Below are 17,905 nucleotides of genomic sequence, written 5' to 3'. Positions count from 1 at the left end.
CTCCTCCCACACTACATTAATCTTGCGTTATTTTAATTCAATTTGAACTGGATTAGTGTTTGAAATGTAAACCCTAATCCTATTCCCTGTTAAAGTTGTCATTTTCTCTAATCATGTGGGTATTTTCATGTCAAGTGTTTGTATAATTCTTACTTTTTAAGGTAGAATCAAGAAGTTTAGAATGTGACAACTCTTCAATTCTGAAACATGGCACGGGGTCTAAGGGTGGTACACTTTGGAACCAATCAGTAAGTAGCACGTTGGTGACATTAAAAATCATACTGACTCCGTTGCTACTCATCATTAATAAAAAAAAGCCGCACCCTAGCACTGAACCTGTTTGTCAGGACGACCAAAAGGGAAATGATTTGTTTATCTAACAATAGAAATGTATGTTATTAAACAATTTGTGAGATATTTAAATACATTGAACTTAATGAGGCCTAAAGAACACTTTGTTCTCTGATCAATCATTATAAAACATATCATATATTATTCTGAAATGGACCAATCTGCACAACGACTACTTTTACTGTCACTACTTTCACTATATTTTGATGATAATACTTTTCTACTTTTAACCTGCAGGTCCGCTGCAACTCTGACTACTTTTAAATCCAGGCTGAAGACTTTTCTTTTTGTCGTTGCTTTTAATTGAACTATTCATATCTTAAACTGCACTGTAACTTTGATCCATGTACTTTTTTCTTTTAATGTTTCTTTTATTAGCTTTTCTTTTTAATGACTGATTTTAAATTCCATTTTCTTAATCTCTTTCATTTTTTGTAAAGCACTTTGAATTGCCTTGTGTTGAAAAGTGCTATATAAATAAACTTGCCTTGCCTTGCCTTTTACTTGAGTAACATTTTGAATGCAGGACTTTTACTGAATTATAGTATTCCTACACTCTGGTACTTCTACTTTTACTCAAGTACAAGATCTGAGTACTTCTACTTTTACTCAAGTACAAGATCTGAGTACTTTTACTTGTACTCAAGCACAAGATCTGAATACTCCCAACTCTAGCAGTGAGATATTTAAATAAATATACCTAAATTCAACTTAATGAGGCCTAAAGAACACTTTGTTCTAGATATGTGGTGCTAAAAAACGTGGAACAATGCTTCTAAATGTGTAATTTTATTAAGTATATCATCACCTTCACACAATTTATATTGTACATTTCACCAGGGCTGATTTCTAGGTCAGGATGTGATGAAACATCCCAACATTCACAGCAAACTAAATCCTAACTCAAACCAAGGATAACAAGGAACATAATAGCAAGCATATATGTGAGTAAGTACAAAATAAAATCATGCAGCAAAAGTTATATTGATGTTCAAACAGAGAATTAATGTTATAAACTTCATTTTTAATGTTACATCAGTGTTAGATAAGAGGATTTGTAATGAAAGATACATCAATTGCATTTCCTTTCAAGACTTTTACAATAAACAAAACATTTAATAAGGGATCTAAATAAAAAAAGACTCCCTGAAAAGTTAAAGGCACCAAAGCACACCTTAGTGTTTTATAGGGGAGAACATGCAAAGTGTGACCTCTGGTGGGGAATTTAAAATCTGCAACTAGCTCACAGTGAGCAGGATGGAAGATTAAAGTTCATTTGAAGCCACGTTGAACATTAACCCAATGAGTATAAGTATTCAAATGGAATACTGCTTCAACTCTATGCATGCTATAATACACAACCTTTTACCCAACAGGCCATTTACTTAATTACTGCATCATTATGAGATTATTTAAATGGAGTATGCTTCATGTTTTAGATGCAGAATGTAATTCAAACAGGTAATATTTAAACTCACAATCAGTTTATACAATATGTATAGAGACATGAATACAACAATAAAAGCACAGCATCTTAATGCATCAATTCAGAACCATTTAGGAGAAATTACTACTTCATTTGTACCTTTACTGCAAATAATATAGTATGTATAAAGTAGTATAGTGAATGCCTGAGTACTTTTCCAGCATTTTTCCTTGTCATTTTAAAATCTACAAATGTAAACACTGTCCAGTGCTTTAAATGTTTGGGGTTTTCTTCAGTTGTGGAAACATTTGTAGCATTTTCCTGAACAAATATTGCCGGAATGATGATTTGCAAAATCTTTAAACTAACTGCATCACAAGGGCCAACCACTCTTTGCATTTACCAAAACAACAGTTGTCTAGTATCTGAGGATTACCTCTTTTCCTCTCAATAACTTCTTAAACTCACAACATCTCAGCAGTGTTTCCAATGGGAGCATAAAGATGAAGTCCTGCATAGAGAGGCTGAGTGAAGGTGGTCTTGATTCTGAGCAGGAGGGTCATGGTTTCCTCTGAGACGCTGTAGAAAGACAGAATACCTGCACTGTGATCCAGGTAAACTCCGACCCTGGAGGTCTGAGGACCTGGGATGGGAGTTGGGTTTTTCTGATGTCTGAAATCATAACGACCTTTGTAAAAACCTAATGCCCACGACTTTTCACTCTCTCCAAATTGTTCATTTACAGTGTCATTGTCTTTGTATGCTACAGCCACTGCAATTCCTCCCATACCTTTCTCCACCTCCCAGTAACAGCGTCCAGGCAGACTCTCTTCACTCAGGACCTGAGGGTATGTAGTGAATCTTTCTGGGTGACTAGGATAACTTTCTCCTAGCGTTGAAGTTACTTTTCGGTTCCTCTCAGAAAAGTACAGACGTGTGTTTGCTGTGTTTGGATCCAGAGTGATTTGATGTGAGTATTTTAAGAATCCAGCTCTGGTCTGGGGCTGTGGTTGTGACAGCAACGTGTCCACATCACCCACTGTCAGATACACCTTTGTCCATTTATCTCTCAGGACGTCCAGTAGTTTATCTCTGAATTTTGACAAAGCTGCTTTCACATCTTCAAGGTATGGCAGAGGAAGGATGCTGGATGAGTGTGTAGATGAGGGGTAGCTTTGAATAAACTGGTTGTGATCCTCTGTGTGAGACAGCAGCTCCAGTGCAGCGTCTCTCCTCTTCAGCTCAGAGATCTCCTGCTCCAGCTTCTCCTGGAGCTCTTTGACTCGACTCACTTCTCTCTTCTGCTGGGATCTGACCTGCTGCTTCACATCAGAGCTTCTTTTCTCCATGAGACGCATCAGCTCAGTGAACATCTTCTCACTGTCCTCCACTGCTTTATCAGCAGAGCCATTGACGGCCTTCACCTCCTGCTGAAGCAGCTTCACCTCCTTCTCTCCGTCCTGGATTCTCTGCTGGATGTTTAGTCGACTCCCCTCCAGCTCTCTCTGCCTCTCAGTCCTCTCTGCTGCAGCTGACACTGTGTCGTGGCCTTTGTGTTCGTCCAGAGAGCAGAGATAACAGATACTCTGCTGATCAGTGCGGCAGAACATCTTCATCACCTCGTCGTGACGAGAGCAGATGTTCTCCTGGAGCTTCTTGGAGGGCTCCACCAGCTTGTGTTTTCCAAAGGCAGGAGATTCATAGTGAGGCTGGAGGTGTTTCTCACAGTAAGAGATCAAACACTGCAGACAGGACTTACAGGCTCTCAGTTTTCTCCCAGTGCAGACATCACAGGCCACATCTTCAGCTCCAGCATAGCAGAGATCAGCAGGAGCTTCTTCAAGTCCAGTCTTCTTCTGTTTCTCCACTAAATCTGCTAACATGATGCTTTTCAGCAGGACAGGCCTCGATGTGAAGCTCCTTCTACAATGAGGGCAGCTGTAGACTTCCTTCTCATCCTCTTTGTCCCAGTGGGTTTGAATACAATTCATGCAGAAACTGTGTCCACAGGAAGTAGTCGCAGGCTCCTTAAGTACATCCAGACATATCGAACAGCAAATTGCGTCCTGGTCCAGCTGAGCTCCTTCTTGCAACATTATACCTCCCATGCGAGTGACAGTCTGCTGTTGATATAGCCTGCCAGCTCACTCACTTCACAATGACTCACAGTTTCACCTACATTGAAACTTAAGTTCAGTGAAGGGGAGGGAACAAGTGATTATCTGTGTGATATGCAGAAAGAATGACGGGCTTATACGCTTAACTTCATTCCAGCAAGAGGAGCGGTTTAATAAGATACAGGGTGTGTTTAGTAGGCTACTCCTTATTCCCGGAATCAAGCACATTGTGACAACAGGACTTTGTGCTGACTGAATGACGATACCGCTGCCAAATCAATTAAGTGGAACAAAAGGGAAAATATTTCCCTTTGTAATGTAGTGGAGTATAAGTATCGGACAGTGTAATACAAAATACTTTTTATACTTTTTTTTAATACAAAGAACTGTACTAGAGTAAATGTTCTTAGTAACTTTTCAACTCGTATGTAACGTACAGTAAGATTAACTGTGTTTCATTTATATATAAATAATACTTTTTGATGGTAAAAGCCAGAATGAAATGGAAAAATGGATCTTAAAGAAAGAGGAAGATTATTCTAATCAAAAGGAGCTTTGTATTCAAATGACCTGCTTCCCACTTCCTTGAAAAAAGAGGGAAAACTAAAGTGACATTTTAAAGATCAACCTTATCCAATGAAACTGTCTTCTAGATTGAGGCTGCAGCCAATTGGTGACTTCTTAAATACTGACAAAAAGAAGATCCCGCATCAATTTACAGTAAATATCATATCACACTTCGTTCATGCTGCCACTTGGAGCCACCAGTGCTCCATGTTTCCTGTAATGCAACTTCAAGTGACTTAACTGAGCCAAACAAAAATCTGTATTGGTTGTAAGAAAGCAATCTTTTTTATGTTTAAAGAGCTATTTTATTATGTTAAGGTGGAAATAAAGGGCAGGCAGACTTTATATACAGTATTATAGACAGGAGGCGTGTCCCTGCGTTTCATTTGTTTTTATCTTTCTGAACCAGTAAAGGGAAAAGAGACTGCAATATTTGTTTTGTTTTTTACCTTATAATAAATGTCCAGAGGATCTTTCGAGCGAGGGGGCAGGGCGGAATACACCAAAGTAATTTCAAAATAAAAGCCCTTGTCTGGTCAACGCGGGGATGTATTAACCCTCCTATTGTCTTAGTTTACCCCCCCTTACTTTGGTGTTCGATGTCAAATTTGACCGGTCCTGTTTTAACTGCTATTACATTAACACACAAAAAACATTAATCATCACCAAATGTAATTTAACACCCTTTCAAACTGTACATATTGTATCAGACTACTGGTATACATGAAGAACTGCAGTAAATATACAAAGAATAGACACTGAACATGTATTGCGTGTGCCAGGTATGATCCATGTGGGGGGATGGGCACATAAGAGCAGGACATGTATCAAATTGTTCAGTGTGTGTGTGTTTGTGCGTGCCAGGTGTGATTCACATTGGGGGATGGGCACATAATGGAGGGGGTCACATCTAGAGTGTGTGTGTGTGTGTGTGTGTGTGTGTGTGTGTGTGTGTGTGTGTGTGTGTGTGTGTGTTTGTGTGTTTGTGTGTTTGTGTGTGTGATCTGATCCAGATGGTTACTAATTCCTTTTCATTATGGCGGTCATTTTTGACCGGGAACACCACGGGTGTTACAAAGTTGACTAAATCATCCAAAATTCAATGACAGTGGTGATCAGCAATTGTATATGTTCAAATGTCTACTGTGAAGGATATCATAAAGCCTTAATGCAATCGAATGTAAAACAAAAAAGTTATGATTGATGAAAATAGTAAATCGGTCGGATTTGACCGAAGACAACAGGAGGGTTGAGAGAACAAACTGCACTTTTTAAGTGTTTATAACTTGTCGTTAGAAATAACAAGAGAGAGCCATCGAGACAATCTTTAATGTCCTCTCAGAGTGTATTTTAATAAGACTAGTTTTCCAATGTTCGGTTTATTTTTGAAAGATTATTCTTCTTTCGTGTAACGTCAGAGGTCCAACTCGGTGTCGTGTAACCATGCCCACATCTCTGCTCCTAAGTCGAAGAGGCTGGCTTCCGAGGGAGGTCTATATAAAGGGCAGGTGGTGATTTTATGTTCGGCAGTCTGTTCAGGGTCACCGCACTCGCATGCAGCACTGTCTGCCAGGCCCCACTTCTTCATTGATGTTTTGAAGCGACCGAACCCCAGTTCGTAGACGGTTTAGTGTGGTCCATTTCCGGCGTGGTAGGTCGTCTCCTCCTATGGCGCCATCTCCTGGGTCCCAGATGTAGCGATGGATGTGGGAGGGCCCACTCCTGCTTCCAATCAGCCGCCAACCATGCATCTCTGGAGAGGTCCTCTGAGGTGAAATTGAGCATCTCTTGTGCTGCCTTGTTGCAGTGGAGGCAGGACTTGAGCCTACTTAGAGGCGCTGCTGTCGTTGTCGTGTTATGCAGGATGTGCCAGTCATGCTTTTGGGCTTTCCTGGCAAGGGCGAGGGTGGCAGCCTCCCCAGTTATAATCCGGAGGGCGTTGTTGATGACCACGTCAACCTCACTTGCGTGAGGGCTTCTGCTCCAGGCTGGGGCGCAGTATTCCGCTGCAGAGAAGACCAGGGCTTGGGTTGATAATAGCAGTGTCTTAGCGGAGGCTCCCCCGGTTGTTCCAGCGAGGCGGCGGATCAGCGCGACCCTTGATGTAACCTTGGCCTTGACCTCTTCAAGGTGTTGTTTGAAGGACAGTGTCCGATCCAGACGCACGCAGAAGTACTTCGGGGCTTGCTGGACCTCCAGATGTTTGTTATTGACCCGCACCTCAAGTTCCCTCCTAGCTTCTCTGGTGCTAAGATGGTATGCCGCTGCTACTGTCTTTCCGATGTTGAGCTGTAGACGCCACCTTTGAAAGTTTGCTACCAGGGTGCCCATGTCGTCGTTAAGGCCATCTTCCATCGCCTTCCATGTTGGTCGTCTCAGCATGATGGCTAGATCGTCTGCATTGCCGTACTTTCTGGATGATGTGTCAGGTAACTCGTGTACATATATGTTGAACAGCATCGGCGAGAGAACCGACCCCTGCGGAACACCGTTCCTCAGTCTTCTGAGCCTGCTGCGTTGGCCATTGCTGGTCTGGAGGACAAAGCTGCGGTTGGTAAGCGTCTCCATGATGAACTTAACCATATGCCGGTCTGGTATTGTCCTCAACAGCTTCATGTGGAGTCCACAGTGCCAGACGGTGTCGTATGCAGCAGTCAGGTCCAGTTACACTACCCCAGCTTTCTCATTGTCCTGGAAGCTGTCTTTGATGTCCTGAGAGTGTAGTGTTACCTGGTCTACTGTTGACCTTCCACGACAAAAACCAGCTTGTTCCGGTGGAAGCTGTGAGTCCACCACTGGCTCGATGTGGCTATGGATCATCCTCTCCAAGATCTTGAATGGGACACAGTATGACTTGGGGTCTTCCGCAGGTTTATTTGGCTTCGGCAGAGCTATGACGGAGGCGTGGCGCCAGGTCTTTGGGAGCTTTGACCTACGGTAGCACGACGAGAAGAATGCACAGAGCCAGCCAGATGTTGTTGTGCTCTGGTGGGTGACGAACTCTGGGTGGCTGTTGTCGCGGCCCGGAGATTTGCCCGGCTTGAGCTTACTTATGGCCAGTGGCGGCCGGCCCATAGGGGCGCTAGGGGCGCCGCCCCACCTCTTCCCACATACAAAAAAATATATTAAAAAAATATATATATTTAAAAAATATATATATTTTATATTTTTATTTTTAATGAACAAGGTAAATATCATACAATTGGTATCAGTAAAATGTATAATCTACAATAAAATCTCGTTTAAAATTGTGTTACGATGTCTAAAGTTACTGATAAGTCACATGTTTCCTGCCTTGCCTTGCCCATGGCATTAGTTTATCATTACCGGGCGGAGCCCCCGAGACAAACAGCAGCAACCAGCACGTTGCAAAAGTCTCAATAGTAAACTGTGCCGCCGAAACATAATTTCAGCCAATCAGCGCCGTCAAATATTTTGGTCACGTGGGCGCTCACGTTGGCGCCCACGTTGCTTACGTGCGTTGACGTGAGTTGCTTTTTAGACTCGTGACGTGAGTGACCAAGGTGACGCAGCAGTAGTTTGATGAGAATGGTGTGCAGGTCGAGTCGCCGGACCTCGGTCCGCACCCAAACAAGTAAATGCTATCTTTTGTTTCCCATGCTAGACAAAAGTTAAACAAGTACAAACCACAGACTGTCTGTGTCATGAAGAATACAGTCGCTGGTTTATTTATGTCTGTATCGGCCGTTGTTGTGAGTGTGGACGGTCGGAGCATATATAACGTTAGCTTAGCCAAGCTCCATTCAGAAAACAAGCATTCTAAAAGGTTTTTCGCCTGCCGTCTGTCTGCAGACTTGTCAAAGCATTAATTCATGGTTTTTACTAACCGGTATCAGTATGTTGTTAATTCGGCATCATTTAGAAACGTGTATTACAATTTAATCACGGTAAAATATATTAATTTTGTTGTAGATGTAGCTCCCGAGCCAGCGCGTCTTGTTTGAATGATGCGAGTAAACACAGCTGGCAGCCGCGGTGAAACTCGAGCCACTAGAGCGATGCGATGGGAGCGTTTAGAGCGAAGCGAATATTCGCATCGCGTCCGGTCTGAACGCAGCATTAAAGCGAGCTCCGCGCTGCACTGGAAACGCGCCATTACATCACCAGAAGTCCTAATTTAAGGGGTAATTTCTCCCAAAAAAAAGTTTTTTACTCACTATATCAACAGCCCCACCAAAAATATTTTCCACCAGCCGCCACTGCTTATGGCCTCTGAGTTCATCTATTGTAAAGTCTCCAGAGCAGAGGTGGCCGTCGACACTGTCCGCTCCACAGATGGAAGACACCTCGCGCGATGTCAGTCTTTGTCTGCGTCCGGGAAGCGGCCGTTTTTCAGGAGCTGGGATACGATTTCATCTGCGGTGACTGGGCACCAGGGGGGCGTATTTCTACCTGTAAGCTGGTTGATGGTCTGCCACGCCTTACGACTAGAGTGGGTGAAGTCGATTGATTCAACGACTTCTGTCCATCTGGTCCTGCGGGTGACGTCCAGCCACTGGAGCAGTGCTGTTGCAGTCACGTCCACCTCTTCTCTGGAGCTAGCCCTCTGGAGGTCACACAGAAGACGGCTGCACTCCTCGTCCCAACACGGGATGTAATTCCTGTTATAGCCACGCGGAATGGTCTTCTTTGCCGCAACCAAGAGGACCCCGCAGTAGGCTGCGTAGTCCGCGTCGGCTGCCTCCGGGTCTGGCAGACCAGCTAACCTTATTTCCGTCTCCTCCTTCGAAAGTTCCATAGTTTGATAGGTTTCCCTGGTATAGGTTGCACCAGTGCTGGAATTTGAATGATCGCCGGTCGGTGATGTGAGTGGGGAAACCTGTCCAGGACGCGTCTCTCCGGTTTCGGGTCGTTACTGCGGCAGATGGCGAAGGCCAGGCCCGGGTTGGTGGAGGTGTTCCAGCTTGCAGAGAAGAAGGTTGAAGGCTCCTTGGGGTCATACATTAGCAGGGCATCAGTGTTGGAGGCCCATTCGCTCAGATATTGATCCATAACTCACACAACAACACAAACGGTGTCTCTTAACCTATTAAGCCCCACGGACCCGAGCTCGGGTCCGAAAATGCTATTTATGTAGCAACAGTGCTATATCTGAAGTGTCATTCATGAAACTATTAATATTCCATACCCATCTGACCGGAGGAAACTTGGCTAACTGACGATACGAAAAAAAAAAAGTTTTTCGAAAAATAAGTCTAACAAGAAGCCTCTAAATGAGCCCATGGCAAAAACGGGCAATTGCTATTTCTGCTCATAACTCACAAAAACGATCATTTATAATTCATACTTTCTGCACAAACCAGAGGTGGGGACTCGAGTCACATGACTTGACTCGAGTCGCATATTTTTTGACTTGAGACTTGCTTGACTAACATTGATAAAAGACTTGACTTGGACTTGGTATTCATGACTTGAGACTTGAGATAGATGACTTGAAAGGCATGGGCGGCGCCAGGATTTTTTTGCTGCAGTAGCTTTGCAGTTGCTATATGACAGCACGGCATTGCTAGTTAATTTTCAAAATAAATAAATAAATAAACAAACAATACCAGTGGGCCAAGCACAAGCCTGTTCATATTGTAGCGTTCACCGCTATTCAAGATCATAGCATCACTCGAGCCTTCAATGTCGAAAACGTTCTCTTTATTTTCTGGTATTGACAGCCACAGCCACGCCTTACAGAACCAATCAATAGTATAACACTCATTATGACTTTTCCCCACACTCGAACACAACTCCTACCGTCCATAGACTGTATATATAAAGCTACCGTCTCGTACTCCCTCCACACACACCGGAAAACGCACACACACACACACCTGGAAGGGGCGGTCTCTCCCTAACTCCCACCAACAACATTGCCTAAATAACTTTACAAATGTACTAAAACTGTGCACATCTGATAACTGAAATAACTATACATTGGACACGCTCAGGGGCGCCGCCAGGGATTTTGGGCCCCCTGGAAATATATCACATTGGGCCCCACCACCAGGCACAGGCCACTTTGTTTATAAATTACCTCGAGGGCCGTACCAAATGGTCTAGCGGTCCGTATATATGGCCCGGGGGCCGGAGGTTCCCCACCCCTGATTTAATATAATAACATTAGTATTAATATCATAGCCAAAATGTCAGTGATTAACATTTTGTTTACAGACTGATCACTCAATGCTTCAAACTGTCCATCATCCTAAATAGACTAAAAGCAGTTTTTTGTTTTATATAGATCATTGGCTATGTGGGAAAATACTGTGTTTGAAATGTATAATTTAAATGAGATGTTAGCTTTTTTTTATATATTTTTTTTTTTGTATTCCAGTCTCCCTTCAGATATGTTAAGTGGCATTCAACACAATGCTGCTCACCTCCTTCAGTTTGGAGAAAAGCTGGTTCAGGTTCAGCCTTATGGGGGGACAGGGCTGCTGAGCCTAAAGATGGATCTGTTGGACCTGGCACCAGGGGGAGGGACAACTGATTTAGTATGAATAGGCTCTAAAAATGTGCCTGCATTTATTAAAGGTAGGTAGGTAAGAATGGAGAAACCAGCTTGCCTCGAAGCGCTAGAATTTGTACACAACCGAAAAAAATCTGCCCCTTCCTTCAGAGTTCCTTACAGAGCCCCTCCTCCAACACACACAAACGCGCACATGACCAATGAGGGCACGAGATAAGCTTGTGCACAGATGGAAGGCTGACAGGCAGGTAGGCCATCCAGTCATTTTAGCCGGGCCGGCTCAGATGATTGGTCGTACTTTTTACAGCGCCACGGCTTACACAGATGACATTTTTGTACGTATTTATTGTCAAAGCATTTAAGATATTCATTGCTATCGGATGTTAAGAGCATTCCATGGAATATAACAACAAGTGTATCTAAAGTGAATTACCTACCATACCTTTACATGTCAGCTAAAAGCACAGTGAAATTAAAGACCTCTGAATTTTCTGTAAAGATATTAACAGTACTTGATGTCAGCTTAGTAAACAAAAAACATTAGCTAACAGACTAATTTCCACCACTCGTGGACCACACCCACCTTTTCTTGTGAAAAACTGGGTGACATACTGTCTGTCGCCCTTTAGTCCCTCTCTCTTGTCTTTCTCTCCTTTCTCTTCTTTTCTTAGAGCCTGACTTTGTTGGTCGTTGAAACATGGTACAACACACGTATGTAGGCTAAGTACTAGCATCCCTCCTCACATGCTTTCACTCTCTGCAAGTGCCGGTGCAGCACCGCGTTTGGAGGCAGGACCAAACCATTACATGTAAATAGAAGGGGGTGTACAGAGGCTTTGGGTAATTAACTTTTGGAAGACAATAAGTTAAATGAATCGTAAGTTTAGTGAGTAATTTATCAATATAACGTTCTATTAATGTTAATTATTGAGGATTGATGAAAGGTTACTTACATTTTTTTTCTTAATGTTCTGAACATTTTGGGGCCCCTGTCATTCACGGGCCCTTAGAATCTAAACTTTTCACCCCCTTACGGCGCCCCTGGACACGCTACAATAGTATCCTTAATATTTACATTAAAAACATTCCTTTGACACTTATAACATTACTTTGCAAGGTAAGCACAACCAAAATAAGTTTGTAAAAGCAGAATTTGAACACTGTTTGTGCTCCTACAATATTTGTGTATAATACCATTACACCCTGAGCGTACAAGTACACAATAGCGATCGTTCACTGTTTCAACTGGCATTTAACCTCTATATATATATATATATATATATATATATACTAGGGGTGTAACGGTATCCGTATTCGTCCCGTACCGTCACGGTTCGGACGTCACGGTTCGGCACACGCAGTCACACGACGAATACGCCTTTTTTTTATGAGTGAGAAAAAAGTCTGTCATTCAGGGCAGTATCCACTACACTATATATAATCATGGGGGCGGTATTGCGCCTAAAAGCTGTTTGCCAGCCGCCCTTAAACAACAAATGAAGAACAAGAAGAAACAACAACAAAACGAACAAAATACAAGAAGAAGAAAAGTTAGTATGGCGATTTCAGATAACACACAGGAGCTAGAACCCACCTGCTTCTTTTAAATCAGCTGTGTGGGAACATTTCGGGTTCCCTGTGGACTACAATAACGATGGAGTGTACGAGTGGTGGATCGGACGAGGACGGTGTGTCGCCGTTGTTCTACAGTGGTGCGGTATGCTAATGGTAACACATGCCAAACATGCTAAATCATATCAGAAGGCATCACCCAGATTTGCCAATCACCGGAGCCCGGCGAAAGACAGCAGCAGTTCAACAGCTGATCCCCGCTGTTTTTATAAACCAATAGAAATGAAAGCCGTGAGACCAAAATAAATAACGGAAGCTTTTGGCATATGTTTTTCAACGACTATGCGCTCTTAAAACACTTTCTTATTATGTATGATTAGGGTTGGGAACCGAAACTCGGTTCCAGATGAGAACCGATAAGAAAATGCCGGGTACCGGGTACCCGTACAAAATACACCTTTTCGGTTTTGCTTAACGGTTCCTAAACGCGGTAGACCCTGTATTCCAGCGGGTCCGTCTGTACCGCGGCGACCCGGTGGAATACAGGGCGGACCTGGAGAATCACAGAACGGCCGGTCGTCATCGGGCCGTTGACGGCCGGCTCGGTACGCTGATGGCCGGCACCGCCCTTAATTTTTTTAAACGGCATCATGTAAGTTGCGCTGACAGGCGACAGAGGTCCACAGTTGCCCCGCAGCGAGGCTCCCCCCGCCCTCCCGTAGACAGTTCACGAGCTCAGTCACTTCATAACACCAAAGATGGGTCGCGGTAAACGCTCTGAAGTGAGGCTCCACTACACTAAAAAATAAAAAGACAATTGGGCACAGTGTTAATAGCTTGCCACAGGCATAGCTCAGTTAAAATAAAGCACAGCTATTGTGCAATACATTTGTATTGCATGTATATTTTTTATTTGTAACAATTTCAGTTAAAGCTGAAAAGAATAAAGATATTTTTGTTATCTAAACGTTTGACCTCTTTCTTTTACAATTTTGGAATCGAAACGGGGAATCGATAAGAACCGGAATTGATAAGCAGAACCGGAATCGGAATCGATACAATTCAAACGATACCCATCCCTATGTATGATGTCATATTTTCAAGACATTCTTTTTAGCTTTACAGCTTGATGAAACCTTTTTGTTTGACATCAGCCATTATAGATAATATGGCCATCTGAGTGTACTGTGTATGGTTTGTTTTTAACTGTTTAATACAGTTCATTATTAAAAAAATAGTTCTTTATTTTTAAACTGAAACTTGCACTACTGTTCAATCATAAATAACAACAAACCTGGAATTATGCATTTGGGACTTTTTTTTGCTTTTTCTTGTTGTACCGAACCGTACCGAACCGTGACCTCCAAACCGAGGTACGAACCGAACCGTGACTTCTGTGAACCGTTACACCCCTAATATATACACACACACACACACACACTAGTGCTGGGGGGAAACGATTATTTTGAAAATGATTAATCGGGTGATTATTTGATCGATTAGTCCACTAATCTAACGACTATTTTTCTGTTGTTCAATTCATAAAAAACGTAATGTAAAAAAAACGTAATGTAAACATTTTTTTTTTCACAATACTGTGTCTCAGGCAGGGCTCGAAATTAACTTTTTTCCTCAGTGTCCCACAACTGTCCCGAATTCTACTTTGTATTGTCCCGGATATAACCAGCAGTGTCCCAAATTTAAATTTGTATCGTCGCCCCCCCCAATTATGCAGAATACATATAATTTGATACTTTTTTGTCACTTAATCATCACACCATAGACTCTGGTCCACCATGTAAGTTTAAAATACTTGTTCTTTTAAACATATGAATATTAGTCTGATATGTTGCCTCTCCTAGAGTAGAAGGGAAGAGAGTTGTTTTAAGACATGTTTTTCTATTGTTTCTCAATATCCAGACTAATTTATCATTGTCATGTCAACATAGAAGAATTCTGATTTGTATTTTTCAATTCAATATGGTATGGCTGTATGGCCTCTGTGTTTTATGATCGGAACCCTCCATCTGGCAATAAAAGTGGTATGAATGATAATAAAAAAACAGAAGTTCCATAATACAGTTTAATACATGTATCTGTTTTCAGTTATAATTACAAGTTATCCTCACAAGTCAGTAGTACTATAGGAATATATAATATAGGCACAAAAACAACTGGAACATTACTCTCTCTTAACATGACACATTATTCTCATACCAGAGTTGATTCTTGACAAACTAAAATTACCTTGCGACCCCCTTTATAATCGTCACCCAATCTGACTGACGTTCTTGACCCAAAAAAACTAAAACACTAAAAAAAGATGAAAAGCTAAATGATTAGCTAAATGCAGCTAAAGATTCTAGCCTGGTCACTGACTGGCTGACAAAGAAAATACAAAAATGATCGGCAACACCTCTTATTCTGATCAACTGTATTTCACATCATTTTCACAAACTTCAAAAGAACATGACACCGCATTTTAGGACGTTTGTATGCATTGTAAGGCACACTTCAGTTGCTAGCGTTAGTTAGCGCTAGCTAACGCTAGCACTAGCTAACATTGACACTTAAGAAGACTAACTTACCAGAGTGGAAGACGATGCATCATGACCAGGACTTGGGATGTTTTCGTTTCGGGAGTCGGCAGAATTGGGGCTTGCATCAGGGGCTGTTTATTCAACCAACTCAGCATTTCTTTCTACTTTTTTTTAACTGTCGTGACCGTTGCATTGGCGCGAGTCTAGCAGCAGTCAGCAGCCGATGCGGCTTTCACACCAGCGCTTTTCTCTTTCTAGCTCCGAGCTAGAGCTTTTCTGGTTCAGCTCCGGTTTCCCTTTTCTGCTCCCGCTCTGGTCACACCGCCCAGCACCCGACTGGTACTGCCGCTGCTGCGTCATGACGTCACCGTTTACATCGCTGATTTGCTCCCCAACGGCATTACGGCGCTCACAACAACAACGGGGAACTGCGTCGGGTCGATGATCGTGTTGCTTTTAATCACACGAAGCCAGATTAAATTGAATAACGACTTCTCCAACCTTATACTTTGCTCCAGAGTGCCGTGGTTCATTGTTTATTAATGTGTTTCTGCAGCATTTACCGACCGCTGCAGTGTTGGCTGCTCTTCCACGGGAGTTTATTCTCCTCCGTTAGCTCCCGGTTAGCTCACACTGCTGCGGCCGCTCTAAAGTATTCACTGTCCGACTCACACAAGCAGCTGATACATATCCCTAGTTCCCCTTAGCCTAAGTGAATGTGTGTCAGTCTGAATTGACGCGGTTTGGTATCACAACGCTGTTATGAATGTTTCTCTGGTATAAAATGGGTGATGTTAGCATAGCAACCGAAGCTAAACTGACTACTTGCTATTGCTATCCTATTGTGGCATAAACCGTTTTCTACAGGCACATTTTACCGGCGTATTTTTATTATGATTCTACTTGTGATAGTCGGACACGACAACCTGTGCAGCCCATGTATTGATTCCCTCTGATAGCTGCTATAATACAAAACAAAACGTCTGCCTCTCTCCACAATGATCAATAACAATGAACGGATGGTCAAAGTAAGGTACAAATAAACAGAATCACACGAAGCCTGGTTAGTGTTGCCTGACTTTATAAAGTGTGTTTATAAGCACTACTGCTTGTAGGCAGGCATGACAGTCGACCCATGTTCAGGGGAGGAGGGTTTAGTTTCCTGCACGCCTCGACGTAAGAGAGACGTAAGCGACGCCACCTCTTAGCTCCGAAGCTCTTGCCTCTAGACCGACAATTTTTTGGAGCTGGAAGTGAACCCGATTCCGGAGCTAAGAGCCGGCGCCGCTGCGGTGTGAACAGGAAAAAACCGGCGCTTTTCAGGCTCCAGCTCCGAGCCGGAGCTGAAAAAGCGCTGGTGTGAAAGGGGCATGAGTGATCCGGACTCGCGACAGGGGAAGCAAATACAGTCATCACAACACGTACCGTTACAGAGCTTCTAGGGAGATTGTCTCACCACCGTAGCTGTCAATCTGATCAAAAGACGTGTTCAATGGCATCAACATGAGAAAAAACGCGGCTGAATCGGTTAATCCATAGGTTTTTAACGTCTATGTATAAAAGAATGATTGAATTTATAATCCATAATTCCATTTTTATGTAAAAATCGGAGAGCAAATGCTAGCTGCTAATGGTAGCCACCACAGCTAGCTGCTGCTTCCGGTCTAGGCAATGCAGCAGTCTCAGTGAGATATAAATATCTTTGCGTTTTGGACTAACTTTAAAATATTCCCATGCTTTTGAAGACCTAGGGCGAGATGTTTTCGTTTGGGGGCTTCGTGCGCAATCATGTGAGGAGGAGGTGGTAGCCGTTTCAGTCTCCATTGTGTTGAAGTGCGATTGCGAACTGCTTGTTGCTTTGGGTGACCCACGTGTGTGTAGCGACGCGTCGACGCGGAAATATGTCGTCGACGATATTTTGAAGTCGACTCGTCGCTACAACACACACACACACACACACACACACACACACACACACACACACACACACACACACACACACGCAGCAGTGGTGAGGATCTCAGCCTGCCACTGACGTTAAACCAGAAAACAACAGCCGTTAGCTGTTAACAGTTAGCACCAGGGGCGTCGCTTGGGGTAGGCATCCGGGGCTTTAGCCCCGGATGTTTTTTCTTTAGCCCCGGACAAATTATCCCTCAATAATATAATACATTAACCTACTTTACCTATAGGACGGACGGTATAATTGTAATTTCCCATGTTCAGTGAATGCAACACAGAGGCAAGACGACGCCACCAGACCAATCAGAGAGTTGCATGGAAATAAACGTGTTTTATTGGCTCACAGGTACGTACCTCTCCTCTGTGACAATGTTTAAACTTTAAACTGTCAGCCCCGGACGCGGAGATTCTGAAGATGGACATCAGACATTTCTTTAATAAAAAAGACGGCAATTCTCAAGTGGTGGCTCACACAACAACCCCAGAGCCACCACCTGAGCCAGATGAACAAGGTATGTACCTGTCAGTAAACTTACAAGTTATGCGAACATGTAAGCAAAGCATACATTATAGCTACGTTGACGTTACTTTGAATCGCGCGGGTAAGCTAAACCGTTAGCAAGTAGCTATAACTAGCCAGATATATTAAATAAACACTTTGTCATACAATCTAAATGTTGTGTTTTTTAGCGTTACTTGGTGATTTCAAAGAAAGCTCTCTGGGAAATGTTGACTTACTGTCTGTGTTCGACATGAAGCTAGAAGCTACCTTACAGTAGTACACAGTTGATCCTGATTCCTGAGTCCTGTCAGTTAAAGTGTTTCATAGTTAGCTTAGCTAAGCATCAACCTAGCACTGAAATATATATATGGATGTTATGTGACAGTATTT

At 42.9% G+C, this 17,905-nt stretch overlaps 1 protein-coding gene across 1 annotated transcript; it reads right to left on the bottom strand.

The window, feature by feature from the left end:
• Window positions 1-1,124: 1,124 nt before the first annotated feature.
• Window positions 1,125-3,916, bottom strand: LOC117555408 (tripartite motif-containing protein 16-like). The gene has a single exon (XM_034230314.1). It carries the CDS (start codon window positions 3,883-3,885, stop codon window positions 2,242-2,244), a length of 1,644 nt encoding a protein of 547 aa, XP_034086205.1. The 5' UTR covers window positions 3,886-3,916; the 3' UTR covers window positions 1,125-2,241.
• Window positions 3,917-17,905: the final 13,989 nt, after the last annotated feature.

The sequence above is a fragment of the Gymnodraco acuticeps genome, unplaced genomic scaffold (genome assembly GCF_902827175.1).
Source record: "Gymnodraco acuticeps unplaced genomic scaffold, fGymAcu1.1, whole genome shotgun sequence".
Lineage (NCBI taxonomy): Eukaryota > Metazoa > Chordata > Actinopteri > Perciformes > Bathydraconidae > Gymnodraco > Gymnodraco acuticeps.
This window is presented reverse-complemented; position numbering and strand designations above follow the sequence as displayed.

What these genes read in the sequence shown, in the direction of transcription:
- LOC117555408 (XM_034230314.1), bottom strand. Translation starts at nt 3,885, where the DNA reads ATGGGAGGTATAATGTTGCAAGAAGGAGCTCAGCTGGACCAGGACGCA.